At 35.8% G+C, this 19,980-nt stretch overlaps 1 protein-coding gene across 4 annotated transcripts; it reads left to right on the top strand.

The window, feature by feature from the left end:
- Nucleotides 1–1,632: 1,632 nt before the first annotated feature.
- On the top strand, nucleotides 1,633–19,348 carry LOC129257910 (synaptic vesicle glycoprotein 2C-like). Of its 4 annotated transcripts, none has more exons than XM_064096252.1 (12): nucleotides 1,633–2,039; nucleotides 3,596–3,787; nucleotides 5,484–5,537; nucleotides 10,215–10,265; nucleotides 11,409–11,570; nucleotides 12,385–12,547; nucleotides 13,307–13,589; nucleotides 13,787–13,870; nucleotides 14,003–14,181; nucleotides 14,766–14,974; nucleotides 16,151–16,310; nucleotides 16,777–19,348. In XM_064096252.1, the coding sequence occupies exons 2-12, from the start codon at nucleotides 3,697–3,699 to the stop codon at nucleotides 16,958–16,960; spliced, it is 1,620 nt and encodes a 539-aa protein (XP_063952322.1). In that variant the 5' UTR covers nucleotides 1,633–2,039; nucleotides 3,596–3,696; the 3' UTR covers nucleotides 16,961–19,348. The 4 variants fall into 4 exon arrangements, with proteins under 4 accessions (XP_063952322.1, XP_063952320.1, XP_063952323.1 ...); XM_064096250.1 differs by having other exon boundaries at nucleotides 1,633–2,141; XM_064096253.1 differs by lacking the exon at nucleotides 5,484–5,537 and having other exon boundaries at nucleotides 1,633–2,141.
- The last annotated feature ends 632 nt before the right edge of the window (nucleotides 19,349–19,980 follow it).

Here is a 19,980-nt window from a genome sequence, read left to right as displayed (position 1 = left end):
GGCTATCAGTCACAAAGCTTGCAAATTTCCCAAATCTATTATTTTCATTTAAAGGATGGGGAGGTAGATTAAGTTCCAGGCAACATAACTGACACAAGTCAGCAAAAAAAAAAAAAAATTCTAAACCATATGAAACAAATATTGACAAATTAATTTCATTAGTGGTTTTCTGGTCCATACATCAGTTATGTTTAATATCTCATCATAATAGTAATTTACACTCAATTGTAGACTGCAATGGAGCACATCTTGGAATTACGCTTTACATTGGCTGATTTCAAGCTCGGTGTTTGACCTTTTGTTTGGTGTTAGTAAGCTGCTCCTGGGGAGAATCTTACTTCTAGGTGTTTAAGGTGTTGGTGTTAAGAAAGGCAAGCTAAATTATGTTTCTAACACTAACACCAGAACCAACACCGATCTTGAACTCACCTATAATGTTGCTGAAAAAATAATGATCAAAAGGCTATCAAATTTCAAATTACCTGCTGCCTCAATTGCATCATTCAAACTTCCCATACATTTCTTTGTATTATCTGAAAAGACAAAAAAAAATAACAATACCAAAGTTATCACACACATAAGAATTTGTTCCTTTAAAGGGATTGTCCGGGCTGAAAATATGTATATCTAAATAAATTAAGTAAAATTCACAAAGCAAAATGCTGAAAATTTCATCAAAATTTGATAACAAATAACAAAGTTATTGAATTTTAAAGTTAAAGTTTATCAATATTTTGTGAAAACAGTTATATGCACATCATCATGAATATTCATTAGGTGGGCTGATGATGTCACATCTCCACTTTCCTTTTTCTTATGTTATTACATGAAATCATAATTGTTTCATTTTTTCATACATGTGTAAATGATATGTCTCCATTATGATGAAATAAGTTGCGGCAATAAATAACTAATGCACTTAATCAGTTGTCAATCCAATTGTTTTGGTTCTTGGTAGAAAAATTCTGAATAAACCTAATTTCATATAATAAAATACAAAATAACAAGTGGGGATATGACATCATCAGCCCACCTAATAAATATTTATAAAGACATGCCTATAATGCAAATGTTTATAATTCAATATCTTCGTTATTCGTTATCAGATTTTGATCAAATTTTCAGCATTTTGCTCTGTGAATTTTACTCTATTTATTGAGATATAAATATATCCAGCCTGGACCATCCCTTTATAACTTGAAATTATAACTGACTTGAGGGGATGTTTAATCAACTCATTTAAACACGGATAAGATTCTTTTTGGTCAAGCAAACATTTTGAAATTGTCTGACATCCACGCCCGCTCTGTGCTTGTTAGACTTTTATTAAACTCCAATTCAGGATTCGGAATCGCGAGAAAGGGGTAATAATATATAATGTGGTTTCCCTACTGGAAGAATTGCTAGTCTACTTCGAGACAATTCAAATACAATAATGATAAATTATGAATTATAGACTCAAAAGTATTCATAGCAATAAAGCAAATATTTTAACGTTGCACCATAATTTTGGGTACGATGATAATAGTTTCCACCTAATAATTAATACTTTATTTCAAAATATATATTTACCTTTTCATGGATACATAAATCGAAAGTCTTGTACGCGAAATATACGGATGCCAAATGTTTACATTGAGCGATCGCGATCTCTAACGAGCCGGACCCTGAACAGTGTATTTGAGGAGATGATTAAGCAGTTTTGTGTCGTTGAATTCATTTCAGAAATGATGTTTTGAACTGTATATTGATTTATGGAACTCTTGTCCGATTTTAGCCAATTTGTTGCTGTTGGCCTATCTGCATCTCGCGACCAGTGAAAGAAAAACAAAACTCACACAAGCGCAGTTGCGTTGGACTTGACTGAGGGCGGGGAGATCACCGCGGGCAAGGCTAGCGCTAGGACGAACAGACCATTTACAGGTGCTATGGCTCGGGCCAGTCTGGCCTGGGGAAGCTAAGCCAAGCAGGATCGACTGGTCAACATCTCCATGTGCCGGCAATAGCAACAACTGCTTTTTCCGGAACCTTAGCCTTAGGTGAAACTCCAGCTTCACAATTTTTCGAAGAGCCAAATGTTATCATTCAACAATCTACATAGTACATGATTTACTATCTATATCTTAGTTTAAAGAGGAAATGTAAGTCAATATTTAAACTTATATTAATTAGTAATTGAGAGAAACCAAGTACATGCATGCAACACTTGCTACAGCCCTGGGGGGGGGGGGGGTACTCAGTATATAATGCGTGATGGGTATGTGCCGCGGAGGGGACCCCCATTTTTACACTCAAATTTCCATTCCAAGGCATAGCATTTTTAATATCTTATTGACAAAAAGAACAAAGAAAGCTGCTCCGAAGCATAGTGTAACAGTAAATTTTGCTAGGTTTATTTATTTAATCTGTACTCTTACATTTGGCTTTCCATACTCATCTCATCCTTCTTTCCATCCTCATAATCCACATACATTGTCATGATCTCATCTTTCATTCCATCTCCACAATACATCTCACATAGCAACACAGGTTCATTGCATTTCATTCTTTCATTCAGTTTCCCCTCACCTCAGTCATGCTTTTTGGTTTTCCATTAGCTTTCCACTCCACATGGTCTTATTGTTTAATTCTCATTAGGATTCAGTTTAACTCATGATCACCCCTCTCTATTCTCTGATTGGTTCCTATTTTTAAATAGGGTTAGTTCATTTTATAGTTCATACCATTTTCCTTTTATTTGATTTGTTGATTTCTATGATTATCCAATGTGGGTACATTGGCAGAACTTCCCAGAAGATTAGATTGGAAAGTAAAGTCAGTGCTGATCTGGACTTCATCGTGTTAAGTTCTAATTTATTGTGTTCACCCTATCTTCAATTTAATAATTTTAGTTTAATTAAAGTAAGGAGAGCTTTGGAGATTGAATTTACAGGAGAGCAAAGGAGACTGAGTGTACAAACGGTCATGTTACAATAGCATTTTCTTCTTATCGAGAAAAAAGAAGGAAGAAATCTATTCCACAGCTTTGCATATTTTTCGTTATATGCCGTTCCGGCCGCATTGATTCGCTACAGTGAGCTGCAATTTTGGTGGAAAGCGGCTGCAGAGCAGAGTGCTGTCCGACCATCGCCTCTGCGCGAGCACACCTGGTGCCCGTGCCGCCGGGCTAGCTGCATACACGCCCGTTCCATAGGGATGCATATGCACTCACACGCAGGCGACCCGTTTTACAAACATTTGTAGTTCAGAAGCCTTCCGAGGACCCTCCTTTTTACAATAAGCCTGCTCCAAAGCCCCCGTTTTTGTCTCGCCCATGGCACATACCTACCACCTTTTTGGTCGAGTACCCCCCCCCCCCCCCCGCCTCGGGGCTACAGCCACCCAAATTGAAGAGAAAATATGAATTAAATTAGTTTATACATCATGAATTTATAGAATATGACACTTCAATGTTAGAGTTTAAACTAAAAACTTGTCGCTTTCTTTCTTTTTCTTGTGAAAAAAGAAGAAAAACTGCCCCCCTTGCTGGAAAATCCTCGATCTATGACTGGGTCTATATTTTTATTTCTTTTTTATTTCCTTTTCATTTTGACAGATTAAGAGTTACATTGTAAGTTCGGCCAACTGCTTACTTACCAGTTCCAGTGATAGAGTTAAATTACATGTACATGTATTTTAGTGACAAAACTCAGCAAGATGTCAGCTGAACATAATAAATCTGTGCCTTACACAAGATTAGAGGTCGATGATGATGTTGATCAAGATGAAGTTAACTGCAATGAAACAAGTAAGTTCTATGGATTTTTTTGTTAATTCAACTCCAAATATAGCACCTACTGGCATAATATATCAAGGTCCATATGTTTGATTGGAAGCAGTCGTAAGAAACTAATATTCAAGTCAAGCCCTATATAGATAACAAAAAATAATAATCTATTTCATTTTATTTCTACTTTTGCCACCAAATTGTAAAAAACTAAGTAATGAAAAAACAAAACTTCTGGAAACTACATACATGTAATCAAACCAACATACTATGCTCTATCTATATTTGGTGTATGATCGAAGTTGCACGAATTGCTTTCAGTGGGTTTGTGAGATAGGAATATTCACTTAGTAAAGATTTCAATACATGTGACACTTTTAATGGGTCTTTTTTTTCACAAGTTCCTTGACATTGAATGTGACTTGTGATTTTCCCAAATTTATTGCTGATTTACACAAAGAATAAGATTACATATATGGTACTCTTTTATTAAAAAAAAAATACTGACATTCTTTCAGCTTTTTGCTTTCAAGAACACACCCATATTGGATCCACACAAATTCCTCAAGTTTGGTTTCATGGCTTCTGAAATTGGTTATTGATGTTGAAAGGTCAGCAACCTTAGCCCACCCCCCCCCCCTCCTTTCCTTGCCCCCTCCAGTTAATTTTTTTTGTATCATGATAGCACATGATGTGTTACTTACATCAAGAGTTCATGTTCCAGACAGTAATTTTGTGTCATATCAAAGAATAAAATTTCTTCATTTAAAAGGGTTAAAGTCAATACCATTACCAATTTCCAATCAGATAGAAAAAGTAGACCTACATGTCCATGATATTTACCGTGTGATAGTATTAGAATTTAGAGAAAGACACATTATTTTGCATCATGATATTGTTATTAACAATAATTCAAATACTATGTATTGCTATATATGTAACAATGATTACAATTATATTAACAATGGAGTGTTGGTATGTATGTCGGTGAGATTTGGTAATGAATTCCATTCAATTCAATACAATGTATTGCTTTTATTCCCAAGAGTCCAAAGTCTGCTTGTCGGAAAGGCCTTTGATATCAGTTTTGTAACATATACAGTAGAAGCAAAGACAAGATCAGCAATATATCCATTGACAGTCATTCTCTTTTTCTTACAAATGGTTCATTCATGGGCAGTTTCAGGATTTCCTAAAGGAAGGGGCAAGCAAATTTAGTTATAAGACAAAAGAGAAATAGTCAGGGGTCACCACTGCTTTCAGATGAAAATATTTCCATTGATAAATTTTCTGCTAAGCAAAAAAAAAATCTTCACAAAGGGAGGGGGGGGGCATGTCCCAACTTTGCCCCCCATTTGTTCATTTTGATAGCCTACTAGCTTTTCTCTTTTTCCTGTTTGATTGAAAATTCATTTGATGAATCATTAAGCATTATTTAGAGTGGGGCACAGCATGACAGTCTACGACTGGTTCAGTTTTCTTACTTTACATTTTCAAAATCTAAGAATCATCTCTTTGTGTTATCATTACCTGTCAAATACAGATTCTCGGGCTGCACAGTATTTTAATGATTTGCTTTTTCAATTTTTTACAATTTCTGATGGGTGATATATCTTGGACCCATTTAATATCTGTCATGAAGTTCCATTGTCTCAATATTTTGATATTATCATTTCGTGCAGTCCTAGTACATTCGCATGTCTTCTGATATCTGCAGGTTCCCTCGTACAGCATGGCACGGGAGGTGGAGACTCGGCCAAAATAAAAAATGGCATGTATTTTGTTTTCCTTCTCCAATATATCTTTGAAATTGCCAAAATCAAAACTCATCTCAAAATAGTTCATTTTCTTGTTTTTGCTGTGTCTTTCTATACTCATTATTCCCCATGTAGCCTTAATTGTGTTCATCTATATTCATCACATCTAGATGTATGTAGACCATCATCTTAAATCCTTTTGATACAGCACCTTTTTTTTTCATTTCTACTTATTTTCACCTTGATCTCAAATTTACTGGTCATTACCTTAAATCTCAGTATCATGAGGGACTAAATTTGCATGATTATTACTTGAATGAGGCAAATATACAATATAAAAGTGTATTTTGTCAGTCTAAATGATTAACTTGACACAAGGTATGTCAAAGTGGCCTAGTTACGGTTAAAATGTACTAGGGTCCAAAATAATTGTATTCCCACTTAATCATACCCAAGCGCAAGTTTTAAGTATATTTCCACGCCGTGCATGATGTGCGCCTGTACTGTATACACTTTATGTCAAAATTAGCCAGGATTACTGTAGGCCTATAGGTAATGATAATATTGACTGAAGTTAAATGTCGGGAGATACCACATTATATTCCCTGTTTTATTTGAATTCAATTTCAACATAAAAACATGTGATAGACAATGCATTTAACAAAAACTATACATTTATATCATGCATCACTGGAGTACCCCACATGAAACAACATCATTTTGAATTTGAAATAATGATATTCTTGATTAAATGCTTCTCAGAATGAATATTTTTCTTCATTTGACTTTGTAACATGCCTTCCAGATGAAACATTTAAAGGTAACTATTATTTTGTAGAAAATTTTACAAAACAAATCAGTGAGCAACAACAACTTGTTAATGTTACTGTTGCGAATCACAAATATGTGGCAACAACTTTTTACATTTTAATTGGTAACCAATGTATGAACTAGTAATTAGTTTGCACATAGATGCATTATTTTTTTTTCTCATGCCAATACATGGACTCTTTCAAAGGATTAACTGTAAACATACAAACACATCTCTGTATTGTATGATATGAACCATACCATACTAAGCACCTGACTGTGGTTGAGATCCATAATATATTATTAATTATACCATCATATGACCAGATTAAATATCTGAGCTGATATGAATGGGTGCTCAAAGGGTACTTGAAGCACAGATTATAAATATGGGTCACTTCCTCAGTATGCATAAATTATGAAAACATGCAGTTGAACTGTAAGGTGAACAAACTAGCCCAAATGGTAAAGTACAACACTTGAGGCTCTACTGTACAATTATATTTCAGTTTCCTTATCGCACTTTTGGTCAGTTTCCATGGTGTTGGTCAATAAAGTGCCTGTGATCATAACATCTCATTGATAATTTGAATAGTCTTTACTTTTTAAAAGGCATGCTATAAAATTGATATGACTGATCAATATCAATTGATATATATAATTGATATAAAGTATGATAAAAGATGTTTCAACCATACAAATATGAGCTTTTGAATTAATATAAATATATATCATACTTTACACACTAGATTTGAAAATATGAGTTTAGGCATGTTCAATTCATGCATATCATGTATTATGCAGAATCCACTGCACTATTCATATAAATAGGGCCTACAAGTTTGGGGTTGGCTCCTCTGTTTATTGGTCCATTTGCACTCCCCCAATTAGTTATATCAAGAGGAGAGACCTGCAGGTCACAAGGTGGTTTCAAACCGCCTCGATCACAAGAATCCCCGTTAAATTACCAGAACCTTTTTCAGGCTAAAAAATACCTGTTATTTATTTCTGCATTCACACCGCCCCGAAACATACCCTTCGGGATAAGTTCCTGAAGTTACGAGGATGCGCAGTATGGTCTGATAAGCAGGTAAGGTGCAAGATTCTGAAATTGCTAGCTCAGCAGCCACCCATGGTGCCCATGCCCAACTACACGCTGAGCTAAAAGTTCTCGTAATTTGCTTTCACACTGCCAAAATACCTGCGACCTTGGAATAATCCCTGCGAAAGTTCTCGTAATTTTGACAAATACCTACTTTTTAGCGGGTATTTTCTTTCGGGGAGATTACCCGTAATTTGCTTTCACACTACCAAAATACAGTCTGGAACTGACAAACTTCGAGGCGGTCTGAAACCATGCACCTACAGTGATTCTGTTTGCTTTGTGGGTTCCAGGCACAATGAATTTATAATGATAATAGATGCTCACTTTGTAATAGATAAATTGAACTAAATTCACTCAATAACTTAAGCTTTGAACACTATTTTTTTTGTGAATCTTGTCTGTGTGAACCTACATGCAGGCCAATGTTTTCCTTAATATTCTTATCTGTACCTTTATGCTCCTCATTTTTCTCTAATATATTCCAAGTGCTCTGTGTTCAGAGACCCTTAATGATATTCATCATTTCCACTGCTATCTGTTTATCTCATTTTATTTCATTTTTTTAGGTTGATAAAGTATCACTTGTTATCAAGTAGTAGTCCTTTTTACTGGAAATTTTGTATTTGTTGGTGGGAGACACATTCATATATTTAGAAATTAGAATTAGGTTATGTCATGAACGCATTCATGAAAGATGTGCAAAGTTCATAATTAATGCTCGCCAAACTTGCAGGGGATTGGAAGTGCCCCCCCCCCCCCATGTCCATGGAATGCAGGGCAGGATATGTTTACCAAAAGTTTGATATTTTTTAAAATTATGTTTACCTAACTGAAAAAAAGTAAAAAGAAAACAAAAGTAATGACCTTTCCAAGCCCCTGCACAAGTATTGCTAACTTTCGGATCATAAAATGCAATTGTAAGGTTTTGCCACTGTTTATCTCCAATTGAATGATCACATAAAAAACAACTACATGAAAGCTGGTATAACATACAAGATTTTTCATCCACGCATGAGTGAGTAAAAATATTTTGAAGAAAGGAAACAAAAAAGTCACTTGGTGGGCGGAATCTGAGTTTTAAAAAGAAAATCATATTTTTAGAAAGTTCAATATCTGCTCTTTAATTTGATACCTCAATTACAGAAAACGGTCGAGAAATAACAAAGTTCTGTTTATTTGAAAGAAGGCTTGAATTCCAGTAAGTTCATAAAGTGAAGAGGTTTTACAGGATAGCTTTTGGACTAACTCAACACGTTTTGTTGACGATCAGCCATGCAGAAAGTCTTTTGTTAACTGTGCGATAGCTTCGTTGGGAAACCAGTGAAAGCATGTATGTTTCATGAAATTATGGAAATACAAGCATTGTTTCGAGGGAACATAAATTTTCTTATTTCTTAACCATTTTCTGCGATTCAGCTATCAAATCAAAGAGCAGATATTGAACTTTTGAGGCATGTGATTTTCTTTTTGGAATTCTGATACCCCCCCGCCAAATGACTTTTTGCTATCCTTTCTTCAAATTGTTTTTACTCACTCATGCGTGGATGAAAAATCTTGTATGTTATACCAGCTGAAAGAGGACAATCTATGCTTTACAATGATACGTCTTTTGTCTATTATATTTGTGATTAAGTTATGATAAATAATCTCTAAACCTCGGTTTCGTTTTTTTGTGGGACGCATTGTATAGGCCTTTCATGAGAACTCGGCCTCAAAAGGATTACTATATAGGTACTCACACACCAACTCACCAAACCTGGGTTGCCAAATAATGAGATAACTGCTCAGTGTGAATGGGAATGATAACGGTTTATCCCTGTATGTTGCAAAAACAAGCTCCTGAACATACCATAGAATTTGAAAGGAAATTTTTAATGACAGCTCAGAGGTGGGAAAAGGTAGCCCCTGTATTTTCCCTTTCCCCTCCCCCCTACATACATGTGTGCTACTGCTGTACAAACTAAGTTGACATTCTCAAACAAATATTCATTTTTATCACCCTTTATAGAACTGCACTGGCTACATATGAAAAGTGATTATATTTTATTAGCAGGGAAGTCAAATGCACAAATCTACCGCTGCCATATACGAGTAATTTATTTCTACCCAGGCTGCAATACATGTGTATGTCTATATATTTTTACTCGCGGGCCCGTTGCATAAAAGTTACTACTATGGTAACTTTGCCATCCGATGATAACTACCGTGGTTATGCTGATCACCAACCAATCAAAATCTAGGATTCCATACAAGTCACCATTGGATTGCAAAGTTACCATAATGGTAAATTTTATGCAACAGGGCCCAGGAGTAGAAATATATAGACATACACATATATTGCCGCCTGGCCCTGCAACTGCTTCAATGCATGTACAGTACAATTCTGACCATTTGGGCATTGTATCCAGGGGCGGATCCAGGATTTTCCAAAAGGGGGGGCACATTTTTCTGACGAAAAATTTGACAAGCAAAAAAAAAAAAAAAGGTCTTCACTTTCAAAGGGGGGTCACACCTCTGTTTTAATGGCATTTTCACATTACAAATCTTAATTTTGCTTCTCAAAGGGGGGGGGGGCACGGATCCGCCACTGATTGTATCATAAAAAGATACCATAAGAATGACTGTATTTCAAATTGAGTGTCATTTTTACATGCTGTGCAATTGATTTACCTTCAGGCTAAATTGCGCCATCCGTATTTAATAGCTAGTTTTTAAATCATTACTGATGTTGTCATATTATATTGTTTTATCTTGACTTTGTATTTTGTTCTGACAGGATATACAAAAGATGGAGAGGCGACCTACAGTGATGCTGTTGAAGCAGCAGGTAATAACAATAATAGTAATATGTCCATTTATATAGCGCAGTTACTATGTGCATATAATCAACTGTGCTTTTGATACTTGGTATCATATTATTACCCTAGCTGTAGCTGACCCACCGTATTAATAGGCGCTAAAGCGTTCAAGGAATAAACCCTTCCAGGTACCCATTTACCTCACCTGGGTCAAGTGCAGCACAATGTGGATAAATTTCTTGCCGAAGGAAATTACGCCATGGCTGGGATTCGAACCCACGACCCTCTCTTTTAAAATCTGGAGACTAATCCACTGGACCACAAGGCTCCACGAATATATTTATATCGATTTTATTTTCTGCCTGGCTTGAAATATTTTTTATCAAATAGAAGGGTAGAAGAATGAGTAGATTAAAAATGGCATGAGTATAAGTACATGTAAATGAATCAAGTGGTTAAATTCTGATCTTTATCTTTCCCACAGAAATCATGCAAACAATCTATAAGAGATGCCTTTTTTTTACTAATAATCCATGGATGTGCATGATACATGATTGAAACATTAAACAAAATACCGTTCACTAATACTATTTTATCTATTTTGTTTAAATTTTATTTTGATCAAACCACTGTATCAACGTACCCAGGGATATATATATTTTTTTTTTTATAGCAAAGTTGAATTATTGAAGATAATAATAATAGCTGGATTTATATTGATAGCACTTTTTGCCTGAGGATACAAAGCGCTTGCTATTATTACCCCGGCTTAAGCTCAAGCTACCATCACCGGTGCTCAGTGCATGCAAGGAATTAATCCTGCCGCATACCCATTCACCTCACCTGGGTTGAGTGCAGCACAATGTGGATAAATTTCTTGCTGAAGGAAAAAACGCCATGGCTAGGATTCGAACCAACGACCCTCTGTTTGAAAAGCGAGAGTCAGAACCACTAGACCACGACGCACCCACATAATAGATGCCTATATGTTGCATTCAGTCTCAGAATGTCTCATATCCTGTTCCTGATAGTTTATGGATGTGTTTAACATATTTTTCAAAAATTGATTTCATGTGGTGTAATTAGTTACCAATGCCTTTAATGATAATTTTCTTGTTACTATTAAAGCTGTTTGCTGATTCTACAGCGTATCTCTATTTTGTTCCATGTAGGTTTTGGAAAGTTCCATGCCCTGTTACTGATAGTCTGTGGCTGGGCTAACATGAGCGATGCAGTGGAGATTCTCAGTGTATCCTTCCTCCTACCCAATGCTTCGGTGGACATGAACATCAACAGTGTAGAGAAAGGAGCTCTCACGTCCATCATCTTCGTAGGTCAGTATACAGCCTTTTCTTTTCATGTCTTTGTGCACTGCAGGTGGTTGCCCAAGCAATTATACTTCAGGGTCATCCGTCTGTCCGTCCCATTTTTGTTCTCGCTGTGTACTTTGGATCTGGTTTGACTGACCAACTTATCCTTTAGGGTTAGGGGTGCTAGGGGTTTCAGAATGCATGTCTAATAAGATATGGGGATTTATTTGTATTCAATACTCTACTTGAGAAACTATTGAATGCAATATCCAGAAACATAACATGATCTTCACACTCAGTCTTTGGAAGTAATTCAGCCTTTTTTATTGCAATACTCGTAGACCCAGTGCCCTTAATATATAATAATATATATAAATAGCGATTGTTTGTTTGGTTGAATTTAGTGATTGATTATACTCAACATTCAATGCATCAATCCCAGAAACCAGCCCTAAATTAGATCGCTAAGCTTTATATTACATCTCCTGGGCCCCGTCTTACAAAGAGTTACGATTGATCAGATCAATCTCAAGTATATGGAAATCCATCAATGTCATAATTTTTTCTTTAGGAAATTTGCTCAATGTCCTTTGAAAACAAAGAGAAGCATACTGAATTGTCAAGAAAACAGTAAATATATGAATTTACGTCATTTCTAGAAAATATTTTGAACAAACATGTATTTTAGATGTTTACGTTGCTGGCTTTCCATAGTTGCGAGTGATTAGATCAATCGTAATTCTTTGTAAGACAGGGCCCAGGATTGCATGCATCACCATGATAATTGTAACCTCAGATCGCACCATTCTGACTGTCCACTGTATTTGTGATTTTGCAGGTATGTTAGTAGGAGGCTACCTGTGGGGCTCCTTGGCTGATATCCGAGGACGACGTCAGATCCTCATCTACTCCTTGACCTGTAATGCTTTCTTCGGTGCTGCTTCAAGCGTCTGTCAAAACTTCTGGCTCTTCCTCGTCATGAGATTCCTCAGTGGTGTCGGGTGAGAAACTCCTACTTCTTTTTCGAAATCTACCTCTTGTAACTCTGCAGAAATTTCAACTTTTGATCTCAACACACGAGAAAATTTACCTCAGAATTTTCTGCTACCCTCTGCTGCCTGTGTGACCTTATTTGACCTTTCTGATATAACGGCCAATTATCATGTTCATGTTTCACCAGGAGCTGAGAGTTACTTTCATAGAGTTGTGCTTAAATACTAATGTGTACACGTGTATCGAACACATGACTTTATTGATGGACTATGAAGTATTCCGGAAGTCCAACTTTTGTGGCAGTAGTCCACTTCCTCTGAGCATAACCTGACTAGTGCGGTGATGCATTTTATGCCACATGCAACTTTGAATTTAAGAGCAAATTTTAGTCGGACATAAATCTCTATGAAACACCCTGTAGGTCATAGACATTTAGAGGCTTGTATCAGCCTATCCTATCGAGAGAAGACTGTAATTTGTTAAGATCAAAGATTGAATTCCAAATATCTTCACCTAACACAAATGAACTTTCATGATTGTAACATGTATGATAGTTTAATTTTCAGGGAAGCAGAGAAATACAAGAAAAAGAATGATGAAAGAATAAAAGAAGTTTGTTATTGATTATTTACAACTATTTGATATGTATATATAGACTGACAGTATAAACTGTCTTTCTGTTTGCTTTATGTAATGAAATTTAATGTAATGAAAAGCTGTACAAAAGTATTTAGAGCATTTCTTTTGAATTGCTTCCTTTGCATCAGTGTCGGTGGATCTATCCCTGTCATCTTCTCCTACTTTGGAGAGTTCCAACCCAACAACCATCGGGGCAAGATGATCAGTGGCCTCTCCACTTTCTGGATGGGAGGCAACATCCTGACTGCTGCCCTCGCTTGGGCTATCATACCCAGGGATATCGGTTACCACAACGACGATGGCTTTAGCTACGAGAGTTGGAGGATCTTCGTGGCAGTTTGTTGCGTACCCGCTGCGTCATCGGTCATCACATTCATGATCATGCCAGAGAGCCCAAAGTATTTGCTGGAGGTAATTAATTTTTCCTTCAATTTGTTTGTTTTTTATATATGTGCTGATATCCTGACATAACGTTCATTAAAAATGATTCACATGTGATGATATTATATGCCATTCACTATCATTCAGTAAAAGTGTTCTCAGCAATTGAACTAAAAGTTAGTTTCAGAGATGCGATGTACAATATTCTATTTTGTATACTACTACAGCAAGGAAATGAGGAGAAAGCCCTTGCCATTATGAGGAAGATCTATTCTTGGAATCATAAAGGAGCCAAGCCCAGCGATTATCCAGTAAGTTATACTCCTATTTCATATTTGCATGATTTTAGTGATCAGATAAATGTTACCATATTGAATTGTCTGAATATAATTCAATTTGACAGAGATAGAATTTTTAACTGATTTTCCAAAAATGTATTTCAGGTAACTCACCTCATACCATCAGGTACAAACAAAAGACAGCTCTATGCAGAAGATGGTACCAAGTTATCCTTGTGGAAACAGTTTCTCGCTCTCTATCAAGCGACAAAACAACTCTTTAAGAAACCATTGACTGGAATCACCATAGCTATGCTTGTCATTATATTCAATCTTTCATTTGGGTAAGTAGTGCATTTTCTGCCAGAGAATGACTGGTGCAAAATCTTGTTTTTATTATAAAAATCTATGGTTGTCAAGTGAATGTAAAGTGAATTTGCAGAAATGGGAAAATAAAGAAATAGATGAATAGTTATATTAATATGTTTGTGAATGAATGAATGATAAATAGATCAATGAATAAATGATGAATCAGATTAAATGAAATAAATTGTAGTGAAGAATGAATTAAAAACTATTTATTGATTGTTTTTGTTATATGTGAACCTTTTGTGAAGTGCCAGGAGTGCCATATTTGACAGTCTTGAGCTCTTTACAAGGACATACTGTTATCATCATTTGTCCATCCACATATAATATGTCATATATGTAATAGCGATGCAACATGGTACTTCACTCTGTATTCCTCTTTGAGGAATGTTAAATGTAGAATGTAGATTTACCCAAGTTGTTTGTAATGTTTCAAGTATGATATGGTGGCAGCGGTGGGATCAAACCCATTGTCATCAAATTATTTGTCACATAATACCTCCTGTATGGCAATTATTATCCAATATTTTGCTATTTATGTATTCTTACTCCATTCCAGGTATTACGGTTTGTTCATGTGGTTTCCCGAGCTATTCAAGAGAGTAGAGTATGGTGGTTCGGCATGCAGTACTTTTAATGAATCGACCAACATTACCGAACCAAGTGATCGTATATACGTGGATGGGTTCTACACAGCCCTATCCAACCTACCTGGAAATCTCTTGACAATAGTTCTCATGGATAGACTGAGTAGAAAACTCCTTATAAGTGAGTGCAATGTGGACTATTTTCCATGTATATTACCTTTCTTACGTTTATGGACAAGATGAAAAAATGCAGAATTAATAAATACGTGGAAGCGCCGTGGTGTAGCGGTTCTGACTCTCGCCTAGTAATCAGAGGGTCGTGTGTTCGAATCCCACCATGGCCTAGCGCCCTTTGGCAAGGCGTCAATCCACACTTTGCCACTCTCACCCAGGTGCTCATTGGGTACCGGTAGGAAACAACCGTCATTGTGGTTGGTTTAGCAAGTGTGCGCCTAACAGGCGGCTTGAAATGCTATGAATCCAGTGACTGGGTAATAATAATTGTGAAGCGCTTTGAACAGTCGTAGATTGATAAAGCGCTATATAAATGCCAATTATTATTATTATTAAATGATAATATGTCATGCGAATATGGATCAATAGAGAAGTTTACTCAAGTGTCATGGAATGAATAAAAGCTCACGCATTAAATTATTGCTAATGTACGAGGTTGAATGACTTAAAGCAGTTGGCCCATAAGGTAAGAAAAGCTGAATGTTCTCTTACTCATAGACAGGCACCATTGTCTTCCAAAGGATATGTTGATGGAAAGTATAGGGAAGCAGACTCAAAATGAAAGCCATAGGCAGTGTAGACGGGCTTAAACTGCAAAAGTGTAATATAATTGCAGAGGAATGCTAGATATATGACAATACATTGCTGTCATCTCTTAATTACAAGAAAATACTTGGGGTGCACACAAGGCAGTTCCCTTTGAAATGAATTGTAGCAAGTAATCATGGGGCTCATTGTATGATTGATTTCATTCATGTTAGTGTGTGTGGTCAATCCTAAAAATCAGCTCCATGACCCCGATGTCTTTCCATGGGAAGACATTGCCTCTCTCAACCAAGGTGAGGTGTGTGATTACCAGGCCCTAACAAATAGCCTAGTGATTAATCCTACAACTAAATTTTCCACTTGTTTACGTTGATCATTATGTACCATCAGTGATAAAATCATTCATATAATCAATTGCTATTAAAATTTGTTTTTTACTCATAGGACTGAATTCCTAAAGAGGACTTATAGTAGCATTCTTTCACTTCTAATTGAATCATTTCTGAATCTTTGGGATGTATGAGGATGGTATGACATGATATTCACTGACACACTTCTACACTTTGCCTTATCACAGCTTCTAGTATGATCATCTCCGGCGTCAGCGTGTTCTTCATTTGGTTCCTAGAAACGAGAACCCATGTACTCATCATGTCATGTTTGTTTGGCGCCATCTCTGTCATAACTTGGAACACTCTCAACGTGGTTGGAGTCGAGCTCTATCCTACTAGCTGCAGGTTTGTGACCTATACACTCAATTTGAATATGTTGCTTATCTTAACTGGATGACCTGTGCATTAACATATGGGCTATGGAAACTTGATTTTTTAAATTGGGGTAATTCAGTAGTACAGGGTTAAATCCTGTAGGAATGACGAGAAATGAGTCATTGTGAATTCAAATCATTTTGTTGAAAGTAATCATGAGATTTCAATTATTTTTGTTGAGTAAAGGGGGGGGGGGTGGTTAAGACAAAAGTTATAATCTAAAAGGTCTACTGAGAATGATTGCTGGTCAGATGCCACCCCATTCAAAATATGACACCCCCCACAACAACAAAAAATGATAGTTTTGCTGACCGGCGACTTGGAATATTATCAGTAATGTCAGTAGACCACTCGAACTGGAAGAAGATAACATATTGAATGTGCTAATCATTTATGTTTTCTAACATGTATCTTTTATCTTGTTGACGGTTGACAGGAGTACGGCATTGGGAGTTCAATCAGTACTGAACCGACTGGGTGCTATAATAGGAAGCCTCATGTTTGGTGTTCTTATAGATCTGAACTGTGCCATTCCCATGATTTTGATAGCTGTCCTACTCGCTATTGGTGGTCTAACAGCGCTGGCTCTACCCAACACTAGCAAAAAAGAACTCAAGTAAAGTTGAGTGGAGTTGTCTTATATTTTGTATAACCACAAAGCCATTGTATGAAGCTTTTGAAATATTGGGGCCTTATTCATGGAACTTGTATCAATGGAATATGGTATGCTGCTGTGATAAGCTACTGAAATTGTGAAATTTAATAAGCTGAATGTGGGCAAGGTATAGAGGTCTAACATACTTTATTGACTTTAGATTTCATTGAATGGAACCTATCTCTGAACATTACCAGTATATTCTTAAATTATTATTACTTACGACTTCAGGGTCCTATGAGGTTAAGAGATACAATCAATTGTAACTCCTAAAGTACAAGGTTTGCCCTAGATATATATACTCTAGCTATCAATCATTAGATTGTATGGCCAGTATTCTGAAATCAGGTTTAACTTAGACCATGGTCTAACTCTGTGCTAAAATTATGGGAAGCCAAAAGTGTCAAAATTTTTATTAAGTTGTATGTTTCTTATGTTTATTGTGCTCTTTCATGATTCATCGATGGTGTGTGTGTGTGTGTGTGTGTATTTGAGTTTTGTCAGACGTGTATCAATCAGATATGATTATTTACGTCTGGGACCGACCTTTAACGTCACCATCCGAAAGACGTGACCAGGGCTCGAACCTCGAACCTCTGCATCAATTTGTAACTTCCCCACATAGCTTGGATTACAGGCGCACGCCACAACGCCCAGATGGTGAACACAATCATCTATTTATACTTCCTAGACAATTATGAATAATTTGAGAGCCAAATGAGCTGAAATATGATATCTCTACCACAACTTTAAACCTGAGTTTAAGTCAAACTCGACTTCAAAATATGGGCCTATGTTTTTTATGTCACAGGGCATCTATCAAATGCCCTGTGTATGTCCCTTTTACCCTGTAGTCCTAGTCCCAAGTTGAATTGGTGACAGAGGGTTGAATCCCACTGCTGCCACCAAAATAAAGTCTTGAAACTCTTAATTTATTGAAACGTTGAATTGCTCTCACAATTAATGGAGAACAGGGTGATTGCATGTGCACAATTCTATCACAAGGTGGCAGCATAACACAGCTCAATGCAGTCCCATACACTGAGAGAGACTGACCCAGAGCTGCCAAGTATACTGATTTTCTGTATTTTGTACTGAAAAATGAGAAGAATACTGATGGTTTCTTGAAAACCACTGATTTCTAAAGTCTCACTTTTATGTGATGTCCAATGAAAATACTGAATTCCTCACCAAAATATTGATTTTCAGCTTTTTACAATACTGAAATGTTCTTGTTCGTGTTGGCAGATCTGCTGACCAAACTGGTTTTAGTTACGGGTTACAACTTGGCCATTGTTTTGACAGACAAAGACAGGAGAAAAGAATATCAACGTAGATGTTGTCACCAAATTTAATCAAGCTGGTTAGACTGTAATTCAGGTCACTAATGAGGTGTTGCAAGAAACTTGCGATCAATTGCAAGTCTATTATTGGTCCCTAAATCAATCATATGTCTTGCAATTGATTGCAAATTCGTGATTGATTGCTAATCTGCTCCTTGAAACAAGAAGTTGAATATGATTTGCTACAACTATCGTTGATCTATCAGTTGTAAAATTGCAACAGTATATTTGCAACTGATTGCAAATATTTCATTGCAACACCCCCTAAGTCATTGTAAGTTGAAGTCATTGGCAGAGTATGCCCCCCCAAAAAATCATTACTGACAAAATGAAGAATGTTATTGTGAAATATTTAGTACTAAAGAATGATTATTGATATATTATTGATGTAATAATGTGTGACTCAACCGTTAGGCTTTCAATGTTCTGAGGTGTTGAGAAGTACTCAATGATGGTGGATGAGTCAAGGTGATTAGGTGACTAGCTCAGGAACATTTTCAATTAGGAATAAAATGAGAATATGTTTTCTACATTTAGTGTTTTATATCAAACACATATACTCTATAATTACCTAAGACTTTTTTATGCAATAGTTCATGAAGTAAAACATTGGGTTTTTACTATGAAATGATCTGAATGGAAGATCATTACTGATTAGTACTACTTTTATAAAAAGTAGGCCATTATTCGCTTGGGTAACCAAGTTAAAATTGGCCATTATGTGAAGTGTTGGCTCAGTTATATGAGCCCTAAACAAAGTCTGTGTACTTACATATAATAATACTTTAACTATGGTGTGTCTTGAGGTAATATAGCCACTCTATTTTTTATTTCTTTAATTTGATTTTGATACCCGATTTTGAGATGTACACAGAAAATATGCATTTAGAAACAAGTGTAAAAAGCACTCAACAAACATTTGATATTGTTATTGTTGTTAGGAGTATTTTTAGTATTATTTCTCAAGCTAGATTATAGGAAAAGTAAATTTATCATGATTTTGTTATTTTAAGAAAAAAATCACAAGAAGAAATTAATGTCCTGATTTTGTTATTTAGTATTGGAATCTTGTTAATTGGTTAATAGACACAAACGAGGGAATAGGTTTCAAATGTGTAGGTATTATGTGATTTTAAGTTGTAAGGCTTATTTTGGTATTTGATTTCTTTCATATAAATGATATTATAACTACTATTATCATTATCTTATTATTATATTATTATTAGATTATTATAATATTGTAACTCCTATTTATATGAATGGAACATATTTAATCCTAGAATTCAGAATAATCTTCTTTAAGTATAATATGCATGTAATTGATATTGGAGGAAAGAGACTTGGACTTAAATATTTTACTTATAAATCTAGTTTGCATGATATGCACAGAGGCATTATTTTCATACAGAAGTTGGGATAACATACTGTGTGTGTGTTACTTTTGTTTTAAAGGGATGCGCTTCCAATTTTTATAAATAATATTCTTATGATCATTCATGACAATTTGTTTTCATGATTTTGTACTTCCTAATTTTCTGAAAGCTGAACCAAAACATTGATAATTTTTGTAATGTATGTTTCCTTTTCCATAGAATTTTCTATGAACAGAACATTCCTATGACCTAATCATAATCCAAAGAGT

Source organism: Lytechinus pictus, chromosome 3, assembly GCF_037042905.1.
Source record: "Lytechinus pictus isolate F3 Inbred chromosome 3, Lp3.0, whole genome shotgun sequence".
NCBI classification, from domain to species: domain Eukaryota; kingdom Metazoa; phylum Echinodermata; class Echinoidea; order Temnopleuroida; family Toxopneustidae; genus Lytechinus; species Lytechinus pictus.
This window is presented reverse-complemented; position numbering and strand designations above follow the sequence as displayed.

Bases quoted from the DNA above. Each gene is read 5' to 3' on its own strand.
- LOC129257910 (XM_064096252.1), top strand. From the start codon at position 3,697: ATGTCAGCTGAACATAATAAATCTGTGCCTTACACAAGATTAGAGGTC. The intron at 10,266-11,408 runs GTAATAACAATA...TGTTCCATGTAG, and splicing joins TGATGCTGTTGAAGCAGCAG to GTTTTGGAAAGTTCCATGCC. The intron at 14,182-14,765 runs GTAAGTAGTGCA...ACTCCATTCCAG, and splicing joins ATATTCAATCTTTCATTTGG to GTATTACGGTTTGTTCATGT.